General features: G+C 37.9%; 1 protein-coding gene across 8 annotated transcripts; it reads right to left on the bottom strand.

The window, feature by feature from the left end:
* Positions 1-36: 36 nt before the first annotated feature.
* Positions 37-14716, bottom strand: LOC148664538 (uncharacterized). Of its 8 annotated transcripts, XR_015936494.1 has the most exons (13): positions 14149-14716; positions 11792-11961; positions 4437-6282; positions 3826-4026; positions 3553-3675; positions 3262-3288; positions 3025-3129; positions 2485-2628; positions 1891-1959; positions 1559-1731; positions 1102-1166; positions 749-858; positions 37-522 (listed from the first exon to the last, which is right to left on the bottom strand). XR_015936494.1 is itself a non-coding variant. In XM_088631530.1 (12 exons), the coding sequence occupies exons 4-12, from the start codon at positions 3629-3631 to the stop codon at positions 410-412; spliced, it is 885 nt and encodes a 294-aa protein (XP_088487656.1). In that variant the 5' UTR covers positions 3632-3675; positions 3826-4026; positions 11792-11961; positions 14149-14705; the 3' UTR covers positions 37-409. The 8 variants fall into 8 exon arrangements, 4 of the variants coding, with proteins under 4 accessions (XP_088487656.1, XP_088487654.1, XP_088487657.1 ...); XR_015936492.1 differs by lacking the exons at positions 3553-3675; positions 4437-6282 and adding an exon at positions 2258-2318 and having other exon boundaries at positions 3025-3124; positions 14149-14708; XR_015936495.1 differs by lacking the exon at positions 4437-6282 and having other exon boundaries at positions 3025-3124; positions 14149-14706.
* Between the last annotated feature and the right edge of the window lie 5152 nt (positions 14717-19868).

Below are 19868 nucleotides of genomic sequence, written 5' to 3'. Positions count from 1 at the left end.
TTTGTAGGTGTAGAAACAAGTAAACCAAGCCAATGATTTGGTTTAGAAATTTATTCTGAAAATACAAATTCACACCTGAAAAATATGCATTTCAAATTATACATTGTATGCAATCAATCAACAATCAACATATGGGCAATAATCATAAAAAAACACAACTAGTCTTAAACTTCAGCTACAAATTCTGGTAACATCAATATACAGTATAGTAATGACAAACACAAACTAATTACATTAACACACTATCTAACTCAAAACCACATTTTGATTCAAATATAAATTTTAAAATGTACTTCTATACATTTTTTTCCAAGGAAAAAAAAATATCACAATTGAGGTTAAGACGATTTTTGTCCACCATTTGCAAACCCTGTCTTATTGTCCTTACAGGACCAGAAACCTATTATTTTCAGTGTCCAGATCTCCTGGCCCCCTGCCTTGCATATGCATTCTTCAAGTAACGCATTGCGTGCTCCTTTATTTCTTTTTCTGTTGATGTAGGATGGGACTTCAGCACCGCAGCTAGGAGAAAATTATATAATATTACTACTCAAATAAATGATGATTAATATCTTCTTGAGTATAACCTCAAAAATGAACCATTAAGGTTTACTAAGCTCAAAGCTGAAATAAACGGATAAAATTTGGCTTGCTTCATAGCGATTGAGTAATAAAGTCTGTCCTAATTAAAGAGTACCCTGTCCTAATTAAAGAGTAAGTTTGAAAGTACAACATAGAATAGGAGTACCTCTAATTACTCTATAAAGATTTGTGTCTCCCAGGCCCCTCTTTTGTTGTTTATCTTTTCGGTTTGTGCCAGCGAAGTTGAATTCTGTCATCAGTTCATTTGTCATAAGTCTGAAAACCAAATTCAGACATTTAGTTTAGACATTTTTTCCACTCAACATTTATTTACTCAAATATTTAGGATCAAATATAGTACTGTAATCCTTATATTTTAAAAGACAATTTTGCAGTTTTACACCTTGCACATTCAGTGGTTAACACATAGGTATCTATAAGCTCAATTCTGTGGATATGTTAACTTGATCAAAGTAAAAATGTAATGTAAAAACATTTAAAAAAAACAATAAGCAATACCTTGACAAGACTGTGAACACACACTCTCTGACATCACTGCCGCCTACTCTCCGAAGTTGGTTTATCTGGAAATAATATTATATTACAAATAATATTAGAAGCTACTAGATCTTCATTAATCAACTAATCAGACATACCCATTACACATGACCATTCAATGAAACGAACACATTTTCACATATTAACTGCACTTTTTTGCAGTATTTTCTCAGTCTAAAAATACAAAGTAACCATTTTTCAAAGTAAAAAAAAATTGTAGTAACTCTTTAGAACATGAAAACACTTTAATTTGCCATTAAAGGATAAGCAAGATTATACATTATAAACTAAAAATATGAACGTATGCCAGAGATGGATCATATTAATCAGATGTAGGCTATAAAATTATGACCTATCTGAAACCTAGAATATTAGTAGTGAATATTTTCTACACCACAGTGAGAATATAATATCATACCAGCAGGTTTTGATTGTCCATGCTGTCAAGTGCTTGCTCGTATGCACAGAACTCTTCCATTGTGGTCAGCCTTCTGATGTGGAATTGGGAGTCCACCGGTTCTGTGGACCTACCCAAACGCCTCAATTCATCCCTCATCTCTATCAGGAGGCCCAATACCCGCTTCTGAAACTCTGAAATAATTTACATTTTATATCAGCATTTAAAAGGAATTAGGTTAGGAGTTTCTTACACTATTGTCACATTAGCATTACTGTAGTGTTGCTACATGCAATTTATAATCTTAAAAAGTAAAAATTCCCACATCTGTAGTTTATTTTAACTGTACTTACTTCCTTCTGAAAGAGGATCTCTCTTTCTCTTCTCTTCTGGTCTGGACGTGCTCTTCTGCCTGGGAGACTCTGCAAAGAATTCAGTTATGGAAAACATTTACTTTATCACACAACTTAATTTTCAATTTAATCATTTAGTTTGTCATTGAACTAGGATTCTATAAACAATGTCAATTAAACTCCATTGGTGTATTTATTTAAAAAAATAGCTTCAATTTTGAATATGTTTGTGTCGTTTGTAGCATTGTGATAAAACACAACATATTTTTATATTGTGTATGAGCCTACACATAATTAAAATACATTCTGTGTAAAACTATAATATGGGTAGTTTTATTTATTACTTTATACAATAAAAAATACATACTTTTTGACAGTCTTCCAGGATCATTTCTGCCATCTGGCCAATCCTGGTTTGATACTAGAAACTAAAAAGTTAACAATAATCTCATACCTATCAAATCTATCATTTGCAGAGGGATCATAAACTATTCTAAAATTTAATAATTTAATTAATATGGTACAAGTAATGTACTATTGTTCATGTCTACAATGCCTTGTGTTAAAACATTTATAAAGCCATTATTTCCTCACCTGATCGAGATGAGGGGGAAGGCGAGGGTGAGTGCGAAGCTGAGGAGGCATGGTGACTCTGGGGTTCAGTTGAAGACTTTGGTCTTATAACTTGCTTAGGGCTTCGAACTTTGCGTGGTGAGGTCACAATTTGGACTACCTGGGCTGTCAAAATAATATTGCAGATTAATTTAATATTTAAGTATGGACGTAAAATTTTCACCAGTCCAATAATCTTTTAATATAATTCGCTTATGGTAGACAGTTCTCCAGACTTAGGAAAGTATAGTGACAACCTCAGACGTAATAAAAAAAAAATAACTTGTGAATTTCATCTCAATTTCATAGAGTAATTAGATGTAGGCAAAAAATGTAGTAATAACTTCAGGAATGTTGAAGCCAGAACTTAGCACCGTTTTTTTCTTTGGGGAGGTTCTCACCTTTGATTGTTGGGCTTCAATAACATAAAGAATAGTGTTAACTTGTCTTTAAATATGATTGATGATGGTTATCTTCTAAGGACATTAAGAAAACATTTTAACTTTAATTCCAATAACCTACCTTTAAGCGTACTTGAACAGCTGAGTGAGCTCTGGGAGACACTCTTCCTAGGAGAGAACCTCAGTTTTGGGGGTGGCACTGGCAGCTTCAGTAGCTTCTTCTTTTCTAAACAGAAAAAATATGGCAGTAAAATATTTCATATCAAATTACATTATTTAATCAACTTGATCTGTAACTTTTTACAATAAATTTATTTCCTTTATTTTGGGAAATTTGAAGACAGAGAAATGTACTTACCTGGAGTAGCAGCATCAGAATCAAAGTCTGTAATATAATAGAAAATTATCATATTTCAATATAATACTGAAAATTAGTTTAACATAGAATAAGCTAACCAAAATTCTTAGCAATTTCCATGATCAACAAATCTGATAAGATTTTTAACATTTTCATACAGAACACCTTTCAAAATGACTTATTTTAAAGGGTTGTAAAAAAATCAATAACAAGGTACAAGCTAAGTGAGGCATCAGTTGATATTAATAACTGGTTAAAAATATAGCTATTGAGATTGTTAGTTTTACATACCATCAACGTAATCGGAGAACACCCGCTTCTTACTTTTGCGTTTTGGATTGGGTGTCTCATCCTCGTCTTCAGCATCCATAACAGAGGTCGTTAAATCAAAGTGATCACACTCTGATTTCTTGTCTACAAATAATTATATTTACATTACGTATGATCAAATATGAAAAAGGTATTGTTGCACTAATACATGTACATAGACAGTTACTGTAAATATTCAATCGGAATTTATAATAATTAACAGGAATTTGCTCTTATTTTCAAAGAAAGCTATACCTGATGTATGTTTAACTTTAATGAGCTTGAAGGTAACCCAAGTATCTTTATTAGGGTTGGCCTTCTCTTTGTATAGTTTTGTGGCCTGCTTTGGATCATTCGGCCACCACACATACTCTCTTCGGGCATCCACCCAGTTTGAGGGCAGGACTTCTCAACCTCCCCCTCCTGCTCTATCCAAACAGCGCGTGTCCACATCACCTGAAACAGACATACACATTTTAATTTTGAGTCTTAATTCAGATTGTGGTGCTGATTACTACACTTGTATTCACTTATAATGATTAAACATAATTAAATAATAAACATTCTGCTTTATGTATACATTTGTAGTAAGATGGTATTCACTACATGCAGTTCCTAACAAACTTTAAAATTTAAACTTAACCATGAGAAAAGAGCAGACAGAAGCATCCTGTGTGAATAAAAGTTGCAACTTCTTCATGGAACAGGATTATGTTCTATGCCATGTAGAAGAGGGAAAAGGACATAACCAGCACCATATGGAAGACACACTACTTTTCTGTGCAACTCTTTTACAGAGAGGAATTTCTCCCTTGCATGCATCTCCAGACTATTAACATATACAATATTAAGCAGTTTTGACTCACATGGTTCAGTGAAGAAGTTACAAGTCTGAGTCTGTCATACAACATCACATCGAAGACTTCTGTCTGCTCTTTTCTCCTTCACAAATGCAAAGTCCTCATTATCCAACAGAAAACAACAGTCTTTTTGTCTTGACGAAATATACATCTGTGAACAAGATGATTCACAGTTGCTCTGAACTCTTTCCTTCTCCTTCATTCTCTTTACTACTTGAGCTATAGGGTTATGACTGCTCCGCACTAGTTTCTTCAAGGACTGTAAAAAGTTTTCAAATGGGAATGCAGATACATCATTTAAGGAACAAATTGTACCACATCCTGATGTAGATGTCTCAAACTGTGCACATTGTATACAACAAATGTTGGTCCATACAAATGCTGAGCATTGTCAACAAAGGTATCAAGCAGTTTTTGGGCATAGTTGAGATAGGCATTTCTCTTTCTTTCATCCGAGTCCAACATAATGGAAAGAGCAACTGTTAGCATCAGAAAATGTGTGTATAGTTCCTTTGATACAACATTACGAAGCACAATGGGGCCTGTATACAAAAGGAACTGGCGGAACTCTGTAGCCTTCCATCTGTCAAGCTCTGAGAGGGATCTTGGCTGTCTAGCAAATTCCCCAGGCATCTTTCCGCTAAGAATTTCCAAATTATCAGAAATTTAATTCCTCTGTCTGACAGTCGACATTTAGATGGTCCTTGCTTTAAGAAAATAAGAATTCTTTTGGCAACACCAAGACAAGCTAGATGCATGTAGTAAAGGTTGAACTGGCTTATCGACCCAATTCCAGCAGCAGCTAAGGGAGAAAGTCTTTGTTGGTGTTCCTTGTACTCAAAGTTCTTGAATTGTTCTTCCCCTGTGAAAACAACTTTTACCCTCCCAGCTCCCTTTAATTTTGCATCTTTCGCAGCCAAAGTACGAATTGTGTCCTTTGCAGCATTTCAGATATGAGCGTGCAGGGGCATCACATATAAAAGCCTTCACAGTAACATTAAATACTCTATCTTCAAAGTGAATGCCATTATTGGTGAGTAACTTTAACTCCTCTAAAAAGTCACTCACATAATCATCAACTGATTCAAGCTTGGACCCTCCACAAAATAATGCTACAATGAAAGGCTGGCATTGGTGAAAAGAGCACAAAATAGGCCAAAATTGCACAGATGTAGATTTGATGAGAGGAACTCCATCAACATTGATACACAGGTCTACAGAATACATGCTTTCTTGGAATGTTTTAGAAGAATATATGTTTTTCAGGATTCCTTTCTTTAATCCAAAGTAAATGTACTGACCACCGCATTTATCATTGATTTGCACTTTATTAGGTGTTTGTAGGAGAGTCCTGCAATCCTTTGGAAGCTTGTGCCCCTGACGTCTCAATATCTCCAATAAATCATTGAAACACTATCTTTTACAACCATGCTTAGCAGACCAAGCTACAAGTTCAGTAGATAGATTTGGCCTTGCTGGGTCAGTCTGTGCCTCATCTACAAGGTCAGTAGATTCAGGACTGGGGTCAGTTACATCAGATTCATCAGAGTCAGAAATTTCAACCTCGTTCAAGATTTCTTCTTCAGAAGTAATAACTTCTTCAGTGTACCCATAGTCATTTGAATCCTGACGTGTAATGTCATCATTGACACAAGGACCCATATCACCAGACGATTGTTCCACATTCTCATCCTTGGTGTCATCTATGTGAGAACTGTCATCTTCATCATCTTGATCATCACTGCTGGATTCTGCAAGTGCATTTAGCTCTGCACGTTGCTTCCTCCATTGGGATGAATAGTGCTTTGACATAAAGTCTGATTTTGTGTGCCCCCTGCGTGCTGATGTGCACCTACAGATAGTTGTAACACATGCAGTTAGTAAATAAACAGCAACTGCTGTATGTACGGTACAATAAGGACTATGGAATATAAAAGGAAATGGTATCAACTTTTCTTAAGAAAATAAAAATAGAAATATTGTCATTCAAAGAAATTAACATTTAATTACATTTTTTCAGGCAGGTGGCAAGACCCCCTTGTGAAACCCCTGTATGCAAAGCTGTGTAAAGAACTTACATACAGCACTGTTGCACATTTTAGACCGTACCGTACGCTCGGTAATTTCCGGCAATTCCCATCAGCAGTTTCATTTTTGGGATTTTAACAGAGATTTTCTAATGTTTACATTTATATAATCTAATTTACATATAATTATATAAGGGTACATATAATTTACATTTATATAAGGGTCAAGAACAAAATGACTGCGATGAAAATGTTGTTAAATTTAAAATGGTGAGAAAAAAAGGTCACACTACGCAGGTATTTCCCATATATAATTGCCTAGTTAAATCTAGAAAAAAAACATGTGATTATTTTTTCCCATAAAAACATATCGTTATTCCTTAAAGTTGTCTTGCTGGGGCAATTCTAATTTCTAAGAATATCCATATATTTTTAGGAGAATCAGAGAAAATTATCATCACATACTTTACAAATCCATGGGGTACTATAAAATTAAGGGTTGGTTAGCATTGACATTGTTAATGGTACATGTTACATACTTCTTTTCAATGACCTGTTGAACATGTGCTGTTTTTTCCGATTCTCAAATTAGAGAAACGGCAAAACTATTTTGTGTAATCTTCCCCTTCACATTATTTTTATGTGCCATTTTTGCGTATTAACGTAATATTTTAATCAAAATAATATTAAGTAAGATCTGTATGTATTCAGATAGTGTTATTATTTATACTTACTCGTCAAAAGAGGATTGCTGAGATTTCTGCGGATTTCTTCTACGATTGAAAAACGTAGCCAAAATGGCGACCAACGAATACTAGCAATGCAATGTGGTATATAACTGGAAAATATGCTGGGTTAGAGATTTTCTCAACATATGCATTTATTAATGTTGTCAATATTATGGTTGAAATTTAACATTGATAATACATCGCGGCTATGTGCCCCCTGCTATGTGCTGATGTGCAATTTTAACGCAAGCAGTTAGTAAGGATCAGTCACTGTTTATATATTATATATAATGACATTATGGAATAGGATGGGGACAGGCCTGGCATCACGGGGGGAGGGAGGGGTGTCGCCCCTTCAGTTCTAGGCAGAAGAATTTAGTTAACTTGTGCCCTAAAAAACTAGTTGTACTTTGTCAATGGTCAGACAACACTAATTGACACTAACAGTCACTCGGACTGTTTGATGTGCAGGAGTTAATGTATTTACTATATTTATTACTATAATAACTATATTTATTATACACATGTAAATGAATTAATTACTGCAAAAATAATTTACTTCGTACACTGTGCAGATTGCTGTATACTCCTAGTTGCTGCACACACGATATATACAGTAAAAAGCCTCAGACACTGTGTTAGATGTGTTTTCAACGTTATATGTCGTTGATTTTACGGTTGCAATTCAACGTTGATTATACATCGCGGCGATGTATATATACGTATAGCCGTATTTTCCCCGTGATATATACGTATATTCGACGAATCACTTCCCACTGGGTCAGTGTCTGGTCTGCTATGAAAAGGAGGCAATTTGCTCTGAGAGCAGGCTCAGCGCTTACTGAACGCAGATGTCTCAGAGTGGTGTGTCCAAGTGGCTGTAAAAGGCGAGCGTTCTTGGTTATCAGTGCAGGAGAAATATTGCCTGCTGGCAAAAAAAAAAGCAAACGATTTTTTTAACCTGAAACTTGTGATTCGAGAAAAGTACCCACCCGCCAGTCCCTGTGGCACAATCGGTAAGCGCATTTGGCTGTTAACTGATAGGTTGGTGGTTCGACCCACCCAGGGACGGATTTATTCTGCGATGTAAACATTGTCTCCGCAAAGGTCAATTGGATTTTTCAGCAAAACCTTAACCATTTTAATATTTGCAGGAAATGCGAGTGTTTAACACATGTCAGAATCACCAGGAAATGTCCAATGATGCCTAACATCTCAACTTCCCAGAAAACCATATTCACCCAAGAAAAATGATAGTCGAATCGGCATTTATACTCCCATTGCATCTTCTGCTGAAATATTTTAAAAATACAATGCAGATTTGTTTGAGAACTTGACAAGCATTGTTACATTAGCACTCTGCAGTTGGATTTCGATATTTTGACATATTTACCTTAATTTTAAACATGAATACTGTATAATCTATTGTAATTTTGTTGAAATATTACAATATGTTAGCTGAGGATGCAAAGGGGTGAAAGGGAAAGGTCAGAGGGTATAGTAACAACAAGGTTATGATTGGTGGAGGTGGTAGGGGTGTTGATGGTTTTTCTCTGTAGAGGATGATTGAGTTTTTTATCCTTCTCTGAAGTGAGAAACTGGAAGAGTTGGGAGTTGAGGGATCTGATGAGGTTAGTTATAAAAGGAAGTTGATGTGGAGCTTTTAGCCATAAGGATTCCTTTATATCTTTGATTTTATCATCAAAGATAAACTGGAGTCAGCAAAGATAAAAAGAAAATTATCTTTGCTTACTGCCCTGTCTTTCTCACACCTGAAGAAGGCTCCACAACCAAAATGTTGTGTTTCCTTTCTTCTCTTTTCAGCATGGAATAGTCCTTTACTTGTTCCTTTGCAGCCTATGCATGCAGGCACAGCTACCCGCCTGCTACCGTATATAACATTCCTATAATCACAACTATGAATGTCCACTGCAGGCATCTTTTCCATGATTAATTATTCTGGCATTGAAGCGTATTTTATGTCATAATCACTAAAAAAAGATGTTTTGTACATCCAGATTTTCTATATACTTTAACATACCATGTTCAGAATGTCACAATGCAGAAATGCAACACTGAAGTGTCATAATTACAAATGTTCATGATGAGTGATTCTGTCTCTCTTATCCTTAGTGATGGAATTTTAAGATGTTTTGGTAATGAGGAAGGAGGGACATGCCATGTTTACAGGGTCATATTTTAAAAATGGTACAGTAAAATTTCCTGAAGTTCAGGATTTTGACATTCTGTTCCATTGTCTCTCACACCTCAGTGTAGGAATTTTGAGCTGTTTTTATAACCTGGAGATAGTTTCATAGCAATAATCACCCTTTGCTCACCCTCGGTTAACCATATATTCTCATATGCCATGTTCTAAATGTCCAAAATTAAAACTGCTATATTAAAAGTTCTTGCAAAATGCAAGATTTTAAGATTTTTAATGATCAGAAGGCAAGGTTGTGGTAAATATGCAGAAAGTGCCAATGAATTCACGTTTTGCCTTTGTCTTATTTACTTGATTTTCATCAGCCCAAAATCAATGTACTCTCCAATCGCTGTTGCTTCTTCAAATCCTTTAACTGAACGTTGATATTGAGGGATTATATTGCACAAATTGTGGTTTTCTTTTTAAAGCAAATTTGAAAATCTGAGCCTCTATTACAGTTGTCTTGGATGTTTCGCAAGGTATAACAGACCCCTTGCACCCTCAGTTAAACTATTTAAAAATATAACAAACTTAATTGATACAGAACAGCATTTAAAGTTACATGTATATTTAAATTAAGGTAAATATACAAAGGTATTCAAATACAAATGTACAGTCCTAACATAATTATGCTGTCCAACTGTCTTTTTTGCTTGTCAAGTTCTCCAACAAATCTGTGTTGTAATTTTAAATATTCTAACTAAGGGTGCAGTGAGAGAATAAATGAATTCTCCTGCCAGCCATTCGAAGATCAAAGTGCATGGCTGAATACAATGTCCTTGAATGTTGGTCATTATTGGCCACTCCCAGTGATAATGACTTACGTACTCAATTGTTTAGTAGAGATGAGTTTTACATCAGAATAATGAGAAGTGGGCTCGAACCACTAACCTTTCAATTAACAGTGCCCAGAGAATCAGGTGTGTCCCTGTAAGCTTTTGGTTAAAAAAAAGAAAAAAATGCTTTTTCTTGCCAGCCTGCGATATTTCTTTTGCACTTATAAGCAAGATTTGTATTTCATCTTTCACAAGCTGTATGTATTTCATGAAAAGCAAGTTGTTCCAGAAAGGATAATCAAGCCACACGTGATCATGCATTCTATAAGACAAGACAGGAAGAAAGGCACTGTTTTCACTGCTATAAGAGCACAAGAAATATTTCCTGTTAGAAAAATGTTGTAAGAATAACAGGAAGTAATCAGCCACCCTGACACAATATCAACAACACAAATTATTATTATTTGACATTATCAAAAAATATAAACATATCACAAAACTATAAACTGAACCCACATAAGGAAATCAGTAAGATCACCATTAAGCAGAAACAGAACAGTTACTGGGTCCAGTTCCTTTCATCAAGCTGGTCACTGGTTATTCTCACAGAGAGCACACTGCTGAGCAACACACTGAGGGACACAATGGAGTAAACACAGCTCAGTATCAGCACACAGAGCAAGAATATTACTGGGAACATTTGCTGGGTGAGAAACCACAGCAAGGCCAGATGTTCAAGAAGAATCACTCAAGCCCTTGCTTAGAGGAAGGGGACAAACAGGATATTACAGGTTATTACAGGATGGACAAGAGTAATGCTGGGCGATAATTCGATAACGATAATTATCACGATATAATTTTCCTCTACAGCTAATGTAGTGCTGCCAACAACCAGCTCGAAGGACGATGACATCGTTGACAGAAAAGGTCATTCAATTTCGGAAATTTGGAGATATTTTAGCTTTTTACAATCAGACATAAAACAGAGCAGCGTGCACTGCAAACTGTGCCGCAGATCCGTGCCAGCAAAGACAGGCAACACCACGAACCTATTTCACCAATTAAAACAACATCACCTGTTAGAACACGCAGAAAGTAAAAAATGACAAGCACAAACTAGTGTTGTTAGTGGAAGGGGACCATCTATAAGCACCATGCATATTTTGACATAAAAAAGACTTGAATACTCTCTACCTCAGATTTCTTTAATGTTTCTCCTGTTTGGCAAGTGTTTGTTGTGTTCTTAAAATAAAGAGTTGTTTAATTTACTAATTAACTGTCTGGTTTCTTCAACTTTCACTCAGGAGAAAAAATCTGCCTTTAAACTTGAAAGAAATAATAATTTGACATTTATCGTGATAATTATCGATATCGACTGATATGAATTTTTTTATCGTGATAACGTTTTTGGCTATATCGCCCAGCCCTAGACAAGAGCAGTTTTTTTGTCAGTCTAGCACTTCAAAACCCTACCAGAACCTTCACACGGGAGAGAGAGAGACTGTTCCCTTGCAGGGAGTGTGGGAAGGGTTTTAAAAACATAAGCCACTTAAAAACTCACTGGCACATTCACACAGGAGAGAAACCAGAGAGTTTTAATCAGTCAAACAACTTGAGAGCCCACCTGCGCTCTTAAGGTACTGCTCTCTGTGTGCTGCTCACTGAGTGTCTCTTTCCCTTCTGCAGCACTGAGCTCTGTTTCCTGCATCAGACTGGAGCCCCACTCCTCCTCACTGTGCTGCTGTTCAAGAGGAGCCCTTTCCCCAGCATCAGGGAGAGCACTGGCCTCTGACCCTGAAAACACAGGACAAGAGAACAAGGCCTTTAACATAAGCTTAGAATACTGTTCAAAAGTAAGTAATATCCACACAAAAACAAGCTAATCATCTTAATTTTGAGATAACAAAGAAATATCATCTGGCAACTGTTTTTAAATAAACTTGTTAAAGCTAATTTAAAAACTAGATGTAGACCAAATATCCAAACAGATATACAACAAAAATACAGACACTCTGGACACAACAAGACATTAACACTGCACTGAGAGAGAGAGGGGTTAATAAAGACACACTGAGTGGACACTACAGTACATTAACACTACACTGAGAGAGAGAGGGGTTAATACAGACACACTGGACACTACAGTACATTAACACTGCACTGAGTTAATACATGTTAATACACACAGACGTTTAAAATACTAATCTGGTGCTTTGGGGAGTTATTTTTCAACAAACATAAATATACGTACTGCAACTTGTATTATTTTTATAATTTCTGTATAGTATTATTTATTATACATATGTTTGAAAAGAGTAGGGGTGTAACCCCGGCGTCCTGGCCAAAATTTCCATGGCCTCCTAATAATCCCCATCTATGAACTGGCTTCATTACTCTGCTCTCCATCCCCACTGATAGCTGATGTGTGGGGAGCGTTCAGACGCACTATGGCTGCTGTCGCATCATCCAGGTTGGTGCTGCACATTGGTGGTGGTGGAGGGGAGTCCCCATTACCTCTAAAGTGGTTTGAGTGGAGTGTCCAGAAAAGCGCTATATAAGTGTAAGCAATTATTAATGATTATTAATTATACAAATATTACACAATAATTTTGGTAATGAGGCTAAATTATAGAAACTGATTCTATCAGAGAGAAAACATTTCGGCTGTGAAGCCTTCTTCGGGTGCCTTCACCTGAAAAAGGCTTCACAGCCAAAAGGTTGTTTTCTCTCTTCTCTTTTCAGCATCAAATACACTTATTACTTGTTCCTTTGCTGACTACGCATGCTGACGCAGCTACCCACCTGAACTATACAATAATTGTTCAGAAGTAACACACTTCCTATCCCCAGGACTATTAATGACAACTTTTCCATCCTACAGGATGATCCCTCCATTGGGGCCCTCTTTTCTGACCACCCCATCATCTCATATGACCGATCACCTAATCTGCGCAACCTTCTTGTTCACAGCTCCCTTAACCGCCCTCAACAACCATCCACACCAGGTACTTCCCCTTGCAACAGAGCTTGCTGTATCACCTACAAGTACACATCACACAACACACTCATTCAAGGCCCCTCAGGACAATTCCGGATCACTCAGATGGCATCTTGTACCTCCAGCAACCTTATTTACCGTATCTCTTGCAGTAAATGCCCAGTTTCTCTCTACATTGGAGAAACAGGAAGGAGACTTGGAGACAGCTTCAGAGAACACGTCAGGGCTGTGAAGATTAAAGATCTCTCCAAGCCCATTGTTTCTCATTTCACCTCTGACGGCCAAGGCCACTCTAATCTCTCTGTCTGTGTTCTCAAAGATGGTTTTCCGAACTCATACATCAGAAAGACTACCGAAACCAAACTTATCCTGCAGCTAGGATCACACCTTCCCCCTTCTCTTAATGACAGACTACTGTTCTACTAAATTTTCTCCATTCATTGGAAATTTCATTTCACACCTTTCTACACCTATCCTGACTGACTTCACACCTCTTGATTGGCCTCTCTTTCTGTCCCCTGCTCCCGCCTCTAACCCCCCCTCCCTCCCAGCCTTTGTTCTACCACTACATTACCTTTACCTACTGCCTGGTCTCTCTCACACTCTCTCATTACTTGTTCCTATACAATTATTGTGTCTTCAATCATTTTTACCTTTAGATTAATTACATACCAAAGACCTAAAAGTATTCCAGAATAAAGTTTCACATTATATGTTGGCAATCAGAATTTACAAATGCAAATAAAATAATTTACCGATTTTTTGCTAATCCAATAATGAGATTATTGAGTCTTAAAGTTCTGTTTTCAGACCTGTTACTGTATTACTGATGTTTTCAGTATCATAACTGGACAACAACAGTTCAGTTTCTATTAAAATAATCCTGCTGCTACACAAGACTTTCCCACTTCACTCTGTATCTCTCCACTATATTCTCACCAGTGAGGAAGTTAAAGACACTGTTTTTAAACACACACACTGACCTGACAGCTCCAGTTTCGTGTCCATTTCTTCCTTTATTCCTGCAGTGGCTTCACAGGGAAGCGTGTATCCAACATGATCTGTCTGTCCCCAATCTCCTCCTGCTCCCGACTCCGTCTCCCACAGCTGCAATCTCCACTTCAGGCTCTCGTTTTCCTTCTTCAGCTGCGCCACTTCACTCCCGAAACTCTCTTCCACACACTGTGTGATTTTAACCATTCTGTTTCGGAAAACTTCAGAAAATTCATCCACGATCGATTTAAGCAAAACCTCCATGAAAGAGTGAAGCTCGGTCTCCAGCGTGAATAATAAATTAGCCATCTTTCTAAACAGTCGATCCAAAAGAAAGGCTGAGTTTACGATTAGATTCAGTCTGCACAAATTTGCATCAAAACAGGGTCGCGCCACCAGGAGTTAAAACGTTTTTTTTAATAACTGCCTTTATTATTCTTCTAAAATAGAAAAAGAATAACATTTTTTTTTAATTATTATTCATCAAAACAGCGGATTCAATCACAGCCACGCAGCCTGATGACGTCATTTTAGCGCTGCAGAGGCTTTAAAACAACCCAGGAGGGAAGCCGACAGAGATTTTCTGTAACGATATGAACTTCACTACAACCGTCTAGCGCCAACTAGTCAGGAGGAGTGAATAGCCATTGAGCTACATGTTCGTGTGTGTGTTTTGCATTCAGCTATACATTTCTTTCCTATAAATATAGTAAAATTGTGTACATTATTCTCAAATTCCAAATTGAACATGAACATAGTCTGAACCAGTCAGCAGATATTACATAACGCGCCCACCTTTGACCAGACAAAACTACAGCAAGTTGTAGGGGATTTGTGATTTTACTGAGACAAGTATTAATTGTGGCAGTAATCACGTGGTACAGTAGTTCGTTATGGCTTTTAGAAAATCAATCGTCAGAACAACTAACAACGCACACACACGGGTTCTATACACAAGATACATTTATTAAACATAAATTGTGTACCAAACATATACCAGTCTGCCTGAATACAGGCGGCAGACCTTACTTTGAGAGTTATCAATATACAAGGTATATAATATCGAAGAGATGCAAACACAAAGAGATACACAACAGAGAGTATACTTCAATATGCCGTCCGGCAATACCAAATCTCTAATCAGTGTTATTACCCACTGTTACTCTAAACTCGAAAGTAAATACATTACTCATGAATTAAATTGATAAAAACTTGTGTTGAGGTAACAATGAAATTCTCAAGATGGAATGTAGAACATGGGGTTACTTATCCACTGTACTGTATGGATTCGGTTTTCCCAGTACAAACACCCAACCAGCTGACAGGTTCTGTTGCAACCTCTGCTCCAGCAGTTGTCCAATAGGTGCCCGTCTAGGCGTCCTCTGGCTACCGGCCAACCAATCGAGGTGCAGCTGGGAGTAGGACTGGCGGAAGAATCTAACTGCAGCGCACAGGGCAGTCGTTGCTCCCAGGGAATCTACCAGCAGTCTGGCTGATTAGTAGAAAGTCCCTATGCACAGAATGTGACCGCGGGTCTTCACAAGTCACTCTTTTGCATGGGAAGAAACTGGTTAGTTCCCGATCCAGCGGTGCTTCTGAATAAATTATTCAAGTCGTCGGCGAGGGTCCAACTGTAGGCTGCCGTTGATCAAGCGGAGCGTTCACATTGGTTGTTGCAGAATTCTAGTACGCATGGGATCCTCAGCCTCGCGCTTAGAACAAAGTCTAAGTCCCAGTGCAGACAACACCAGTTGCCACGTGATTGTCTCTGAGAGTGTGCGGAAAATGGCCAAGGAGAGCTCCGACCTGAGCTTGTGCTAACTTTTTGGCGGGAATGGGAGACCAACGTGGTGTTACCACTGCCTCCCAGTCCCTGATTGGTTGATCAAGGTGAGAGATGAGTCACTTACTCCTGACACTTAGGAATGCAGTTCAGATGTCCAGTTGGCACTCCCTAGACAAATAGGTCCCAGGGATAGACCATTGATCATGATAGCCAATCTTAGCTAAGTGCATCCCCATTTGGGAGCTGCTACTTATCAAAAGAACACACCTTAAATCAGCCTGCATGAATAGCTTCTCTGTGACTGCACCACAAAGATGAAGAGAGAGATGGGGCCTCATTTAGGAAACTACAGCAACGCTTAATTCTGTCTTATTAACAAGCATTGCCTCTACAAATCAAAATATTTTAAATAACACAACACATCTATTAATTTAACACCCAGACGTGACACATGTAAGACTTACACACAGATTTTAATGTGTGACAGTGTGGAAGACCAAGCCAAAAGGTCAAGACTATGCGTGGGAAAGGTTTTCTGTTCGCACCTAAGACCACTGTCTTAGGTGCAAACTAAAGCCTGTGATTCCTCACACCCATTCAACCAGAGAGAAATGAAACAGATTGCAGGATGCCAAATGGCATCTCCCCGTCCTGTTTGTTTGACTTCTGACACTGCCCCTTTTTCCTGTATGTTCCTTTGATATGCTAAAGTCTTGCCTACTTTTAATGTAAATAAAGGAAAGTGTAACTTCAGTCCAGGGAGCATGTTTTCTTTCTCTTTCTCTGTGATGTGCTCCCCTTCAGCTGATTGAATTAAAGATCTCTGTTTGACAATCTCCCAACCTGAGTGAAGACTGAGTTTTCTTCGACAATAGAGAATTTGCAGGTATCCTGGGGAGGGAAGAGAACTGATATTAATGAAATACATATTTAAAGGGGGTGTAAGTCTTTAATGTATTCTGTCACATCTGGGTGTTAACTGAATAGATTTGTAGTATTATTTATTCTATTTTGTCTCTATACTTGTGTTTCTCAGGAGACAGCAGAGATATTGATCTTTAGCAGTGCTGTTTTCTACACTCATTATTTGAAGATCTCCAGCTAAAATATTCTAAGAAGTACAACGTAATTGTGATGTACTCTATTGAATAGCATTTACGTTTACGTTTATATTCACATTCCCGGTGATACTGACTTAGGTACTCAACTATTTACTTCTAGTTTGACTCGTGTCAAAAGTTTAAAATCTCTGCAAACATCAGGTTGGGTGAGGATGTGCAAAGAAACTCATCACATTTAGAGAAGGTGGATTAATTTGAAGTGTGTCTCTGGGTGCGTTTGATCTACCAACGTTTTGTTTAACTGAAGGACACCCTGACTGAGTGTGTCATAGAAACTCACACATATCATATTTTTTAGCTAAAGCTAAAAGAAAATCATTGTCATTTTCTTGCCAGTTGGCAGTAATTCTTCTGCACTGATAAGAAAGATGAGCATTTTATCTTTTGCAATGTGTGGATTTCTTGAAAAACAAGTTGTGTCAAAAACTAAATGAACAGCTCCATTAAACTTAATGCAGAAGCATGTTGTCTATAATGATAAACGGTGCGAGAAGACAGGAATAAAGGCACCGCTGGGATTTGAATGCAGGATCTCCTGGCACTTTAACCAACTAAACGACAGTGCCAGCAAAGCACTGTCCTTTTACAGCCACTTGGACACACTGCTCTGTCACATCTTGTTCGGTGTGCTCTGAGCCTGCTCGCTGAGCAAGTTGAGAAAGGATGTGAAATGGCATTTATCTGGCAATTTCATTACCAAAGAGCTCAATATGCTTTTGATCATCTACAGGGTGTCCAGTGCAGCACAGGTGATGGACTGTTAATCCATTGTGCTCTGCACGCTTGGGTTCATATCCCATCCTCATCGACTTCAGGGTTTGACAAATATGCTTTTTTTAAGTGGTTGTGCTTTCGTTTCATTTTTCGCTCTTGTACTAGAGTAGTAATCTTTCTAGATGTGGATGAACGTGGTTTAGTAGGCTGACAGCAAGAACACAAGCAATGACAGTATCAGAGGTGCCTGCAGTATGTTGGTATGTGAGTATAAATAACTTGTTGTGGAAGCAGGTGTGCCTGAATTAATACAGCTCAATCGAGTGGAAAACGTAACAGAAGAACCAACATAAATTCAACAGCGAGCTTCTGTAGCTGAAAACACAGGCGAGACTGCTCCAGGTAACTCACAACCTCAACATGACATCACTGCGTACTGCTGTTGAGACCAATCGCACCACTGGAGTTGTGCGAGTTTTCTTTCTACACAGTCTGACATTGCACAAACACAGGGGAAATACAAGAGAAGAAACTGAAATAATTGTGCTCACTGCAAAGTTGGAAGGATAGAGATGGCCGGACACTTAAAACAGCTTGGAGGATAATTTGTAACGACATTATTCCGTGTCAATCAGCAGACGGATTTCTCTTCAGGTTCCACTGTGCAGTTTGAATGTTTGTTCTCTGAGATCTGGTTCATTATATGAAATCATCTGATGTTAAATAGGACTTATCAGAATCAATACAATTGATGTCTGGGGAAGGCAAATAACCCTTTTTCACAATTTGGAATGTGACTGGTTACATTTCAACAGTTATAACCCCATTTAGAAAGGGTGTGCACACTTATACAACCAAGGCATTGAAAGCTTTTATTATTGTTCCAAAAAATGTTCCATTTGTTTTCTTTCTTAAATGTTGTTGATTAAAAGATCTTATTAAATGTGAAAAAATCTGATTGTGAAAAGGTCAAAATGTTAGTGAAAAAATCAGTAATGTGAGGAAAGATGGATTGTGGGAGACCCTTGACTCTCCATGTCATTCTGTATTTCTCTCTCATTCTACTGGGAGTGGTGCCGTCGCTTCTGGATAAAGTCTGTGTGGTCATTCCAGACGGGTCAGGTATGACTGTGCTTCGGCACAAGAAGAGACATGTGACTTGTGAGGATCCTGAGAGTGTCTACTGTTTTCAGACCCCAGACAGCTCAGTCGGTAGCGCATCAGACTTTTAATCTGAGGGTCCAGGGTTCAAGTCCCTGTTTGGGTGGGTGTGCTTTTCTTAAATCTATTGTGAATGTCATTAGAAATCGTCTTTTATCTTTCACTCCTCTAGCTGTACTGTGGTTATTTTAAATGTCCATCACTTGTATTTTCTTTAGTGTTTCCTTTCACAAACCGAAAATGTTCAAGTAGATCTTGTCACTCTACTCCACGTAGATAATCTAAATTAAATCACAGTAGAGTACAGGACACACAGTGAGGAGCTCCCGCAGTGAGTTCTCTTGAATACAACAAGAGGAAAGGCACACTGCACATCTGCGGAACATCACGGCCGAGTTTACTGTGACTTTGGAGATTGGAAACGATGTAGTTTTTCTATTAAAGGTTCAAGGAAACCTGAATATGTTTGCTAAAGTATTTCATAATCTCAGTCAAATCGAGTACGATTGCTGCACAGATCTGCAGTCTGCAATTAGAATACTGTTTGTGTGTTGTATACATCCGCCGTTCAAAGCTTTTCTAAAACTACAGAGATACGTTTCGGAATGCGTCTTCCTGTAAAAATAAAATCCCTACATGGGCGCTATAAGCAGAGTCTGAAGCCTGCTGAATAGAAGAACTATATTCAGAGGGCCAAAGAATTGAATATTTCACCAAGTGAGAGGACGCATCTCAGAAAAAGGAGGTGTAGTTGCTTCCATGCATCATAACACCACAAAGTCAGACTACAAGTGCTGTTAAGATGTTATCAAGGGTAACCCGGCCGAGCACTCTAAGGAGCTGGATTAAAGCCCGTCTCTTCGGGGGAGTGAGTTGGAATCCCACTGCTGCCCGGTATCTCCTTGTTAAGAATCACGGTTTTGTTGTT

The sequence above is a fragment of the Lepisosteus platostomus genome, chromosome 5 (assembly GCF_059453375.1).
Source record: "Lepisosteus platostomus isolate fLepPlt1 chromosome 5, fLepPlt1.hap1, whole genome shotgun sequence".
In the NCBI taxonomy this organism is placed as follows: domain Eukaryota; kingdom Metazoa; phylum Chordata; class Actinopteri; order Semionotiformes; family Lepisosteidae; genus Lepisosteus; species Lepisosteus platostomus.
This window is presented reverse-complemented; position numbering and strand designations above follow the sequence as displayed.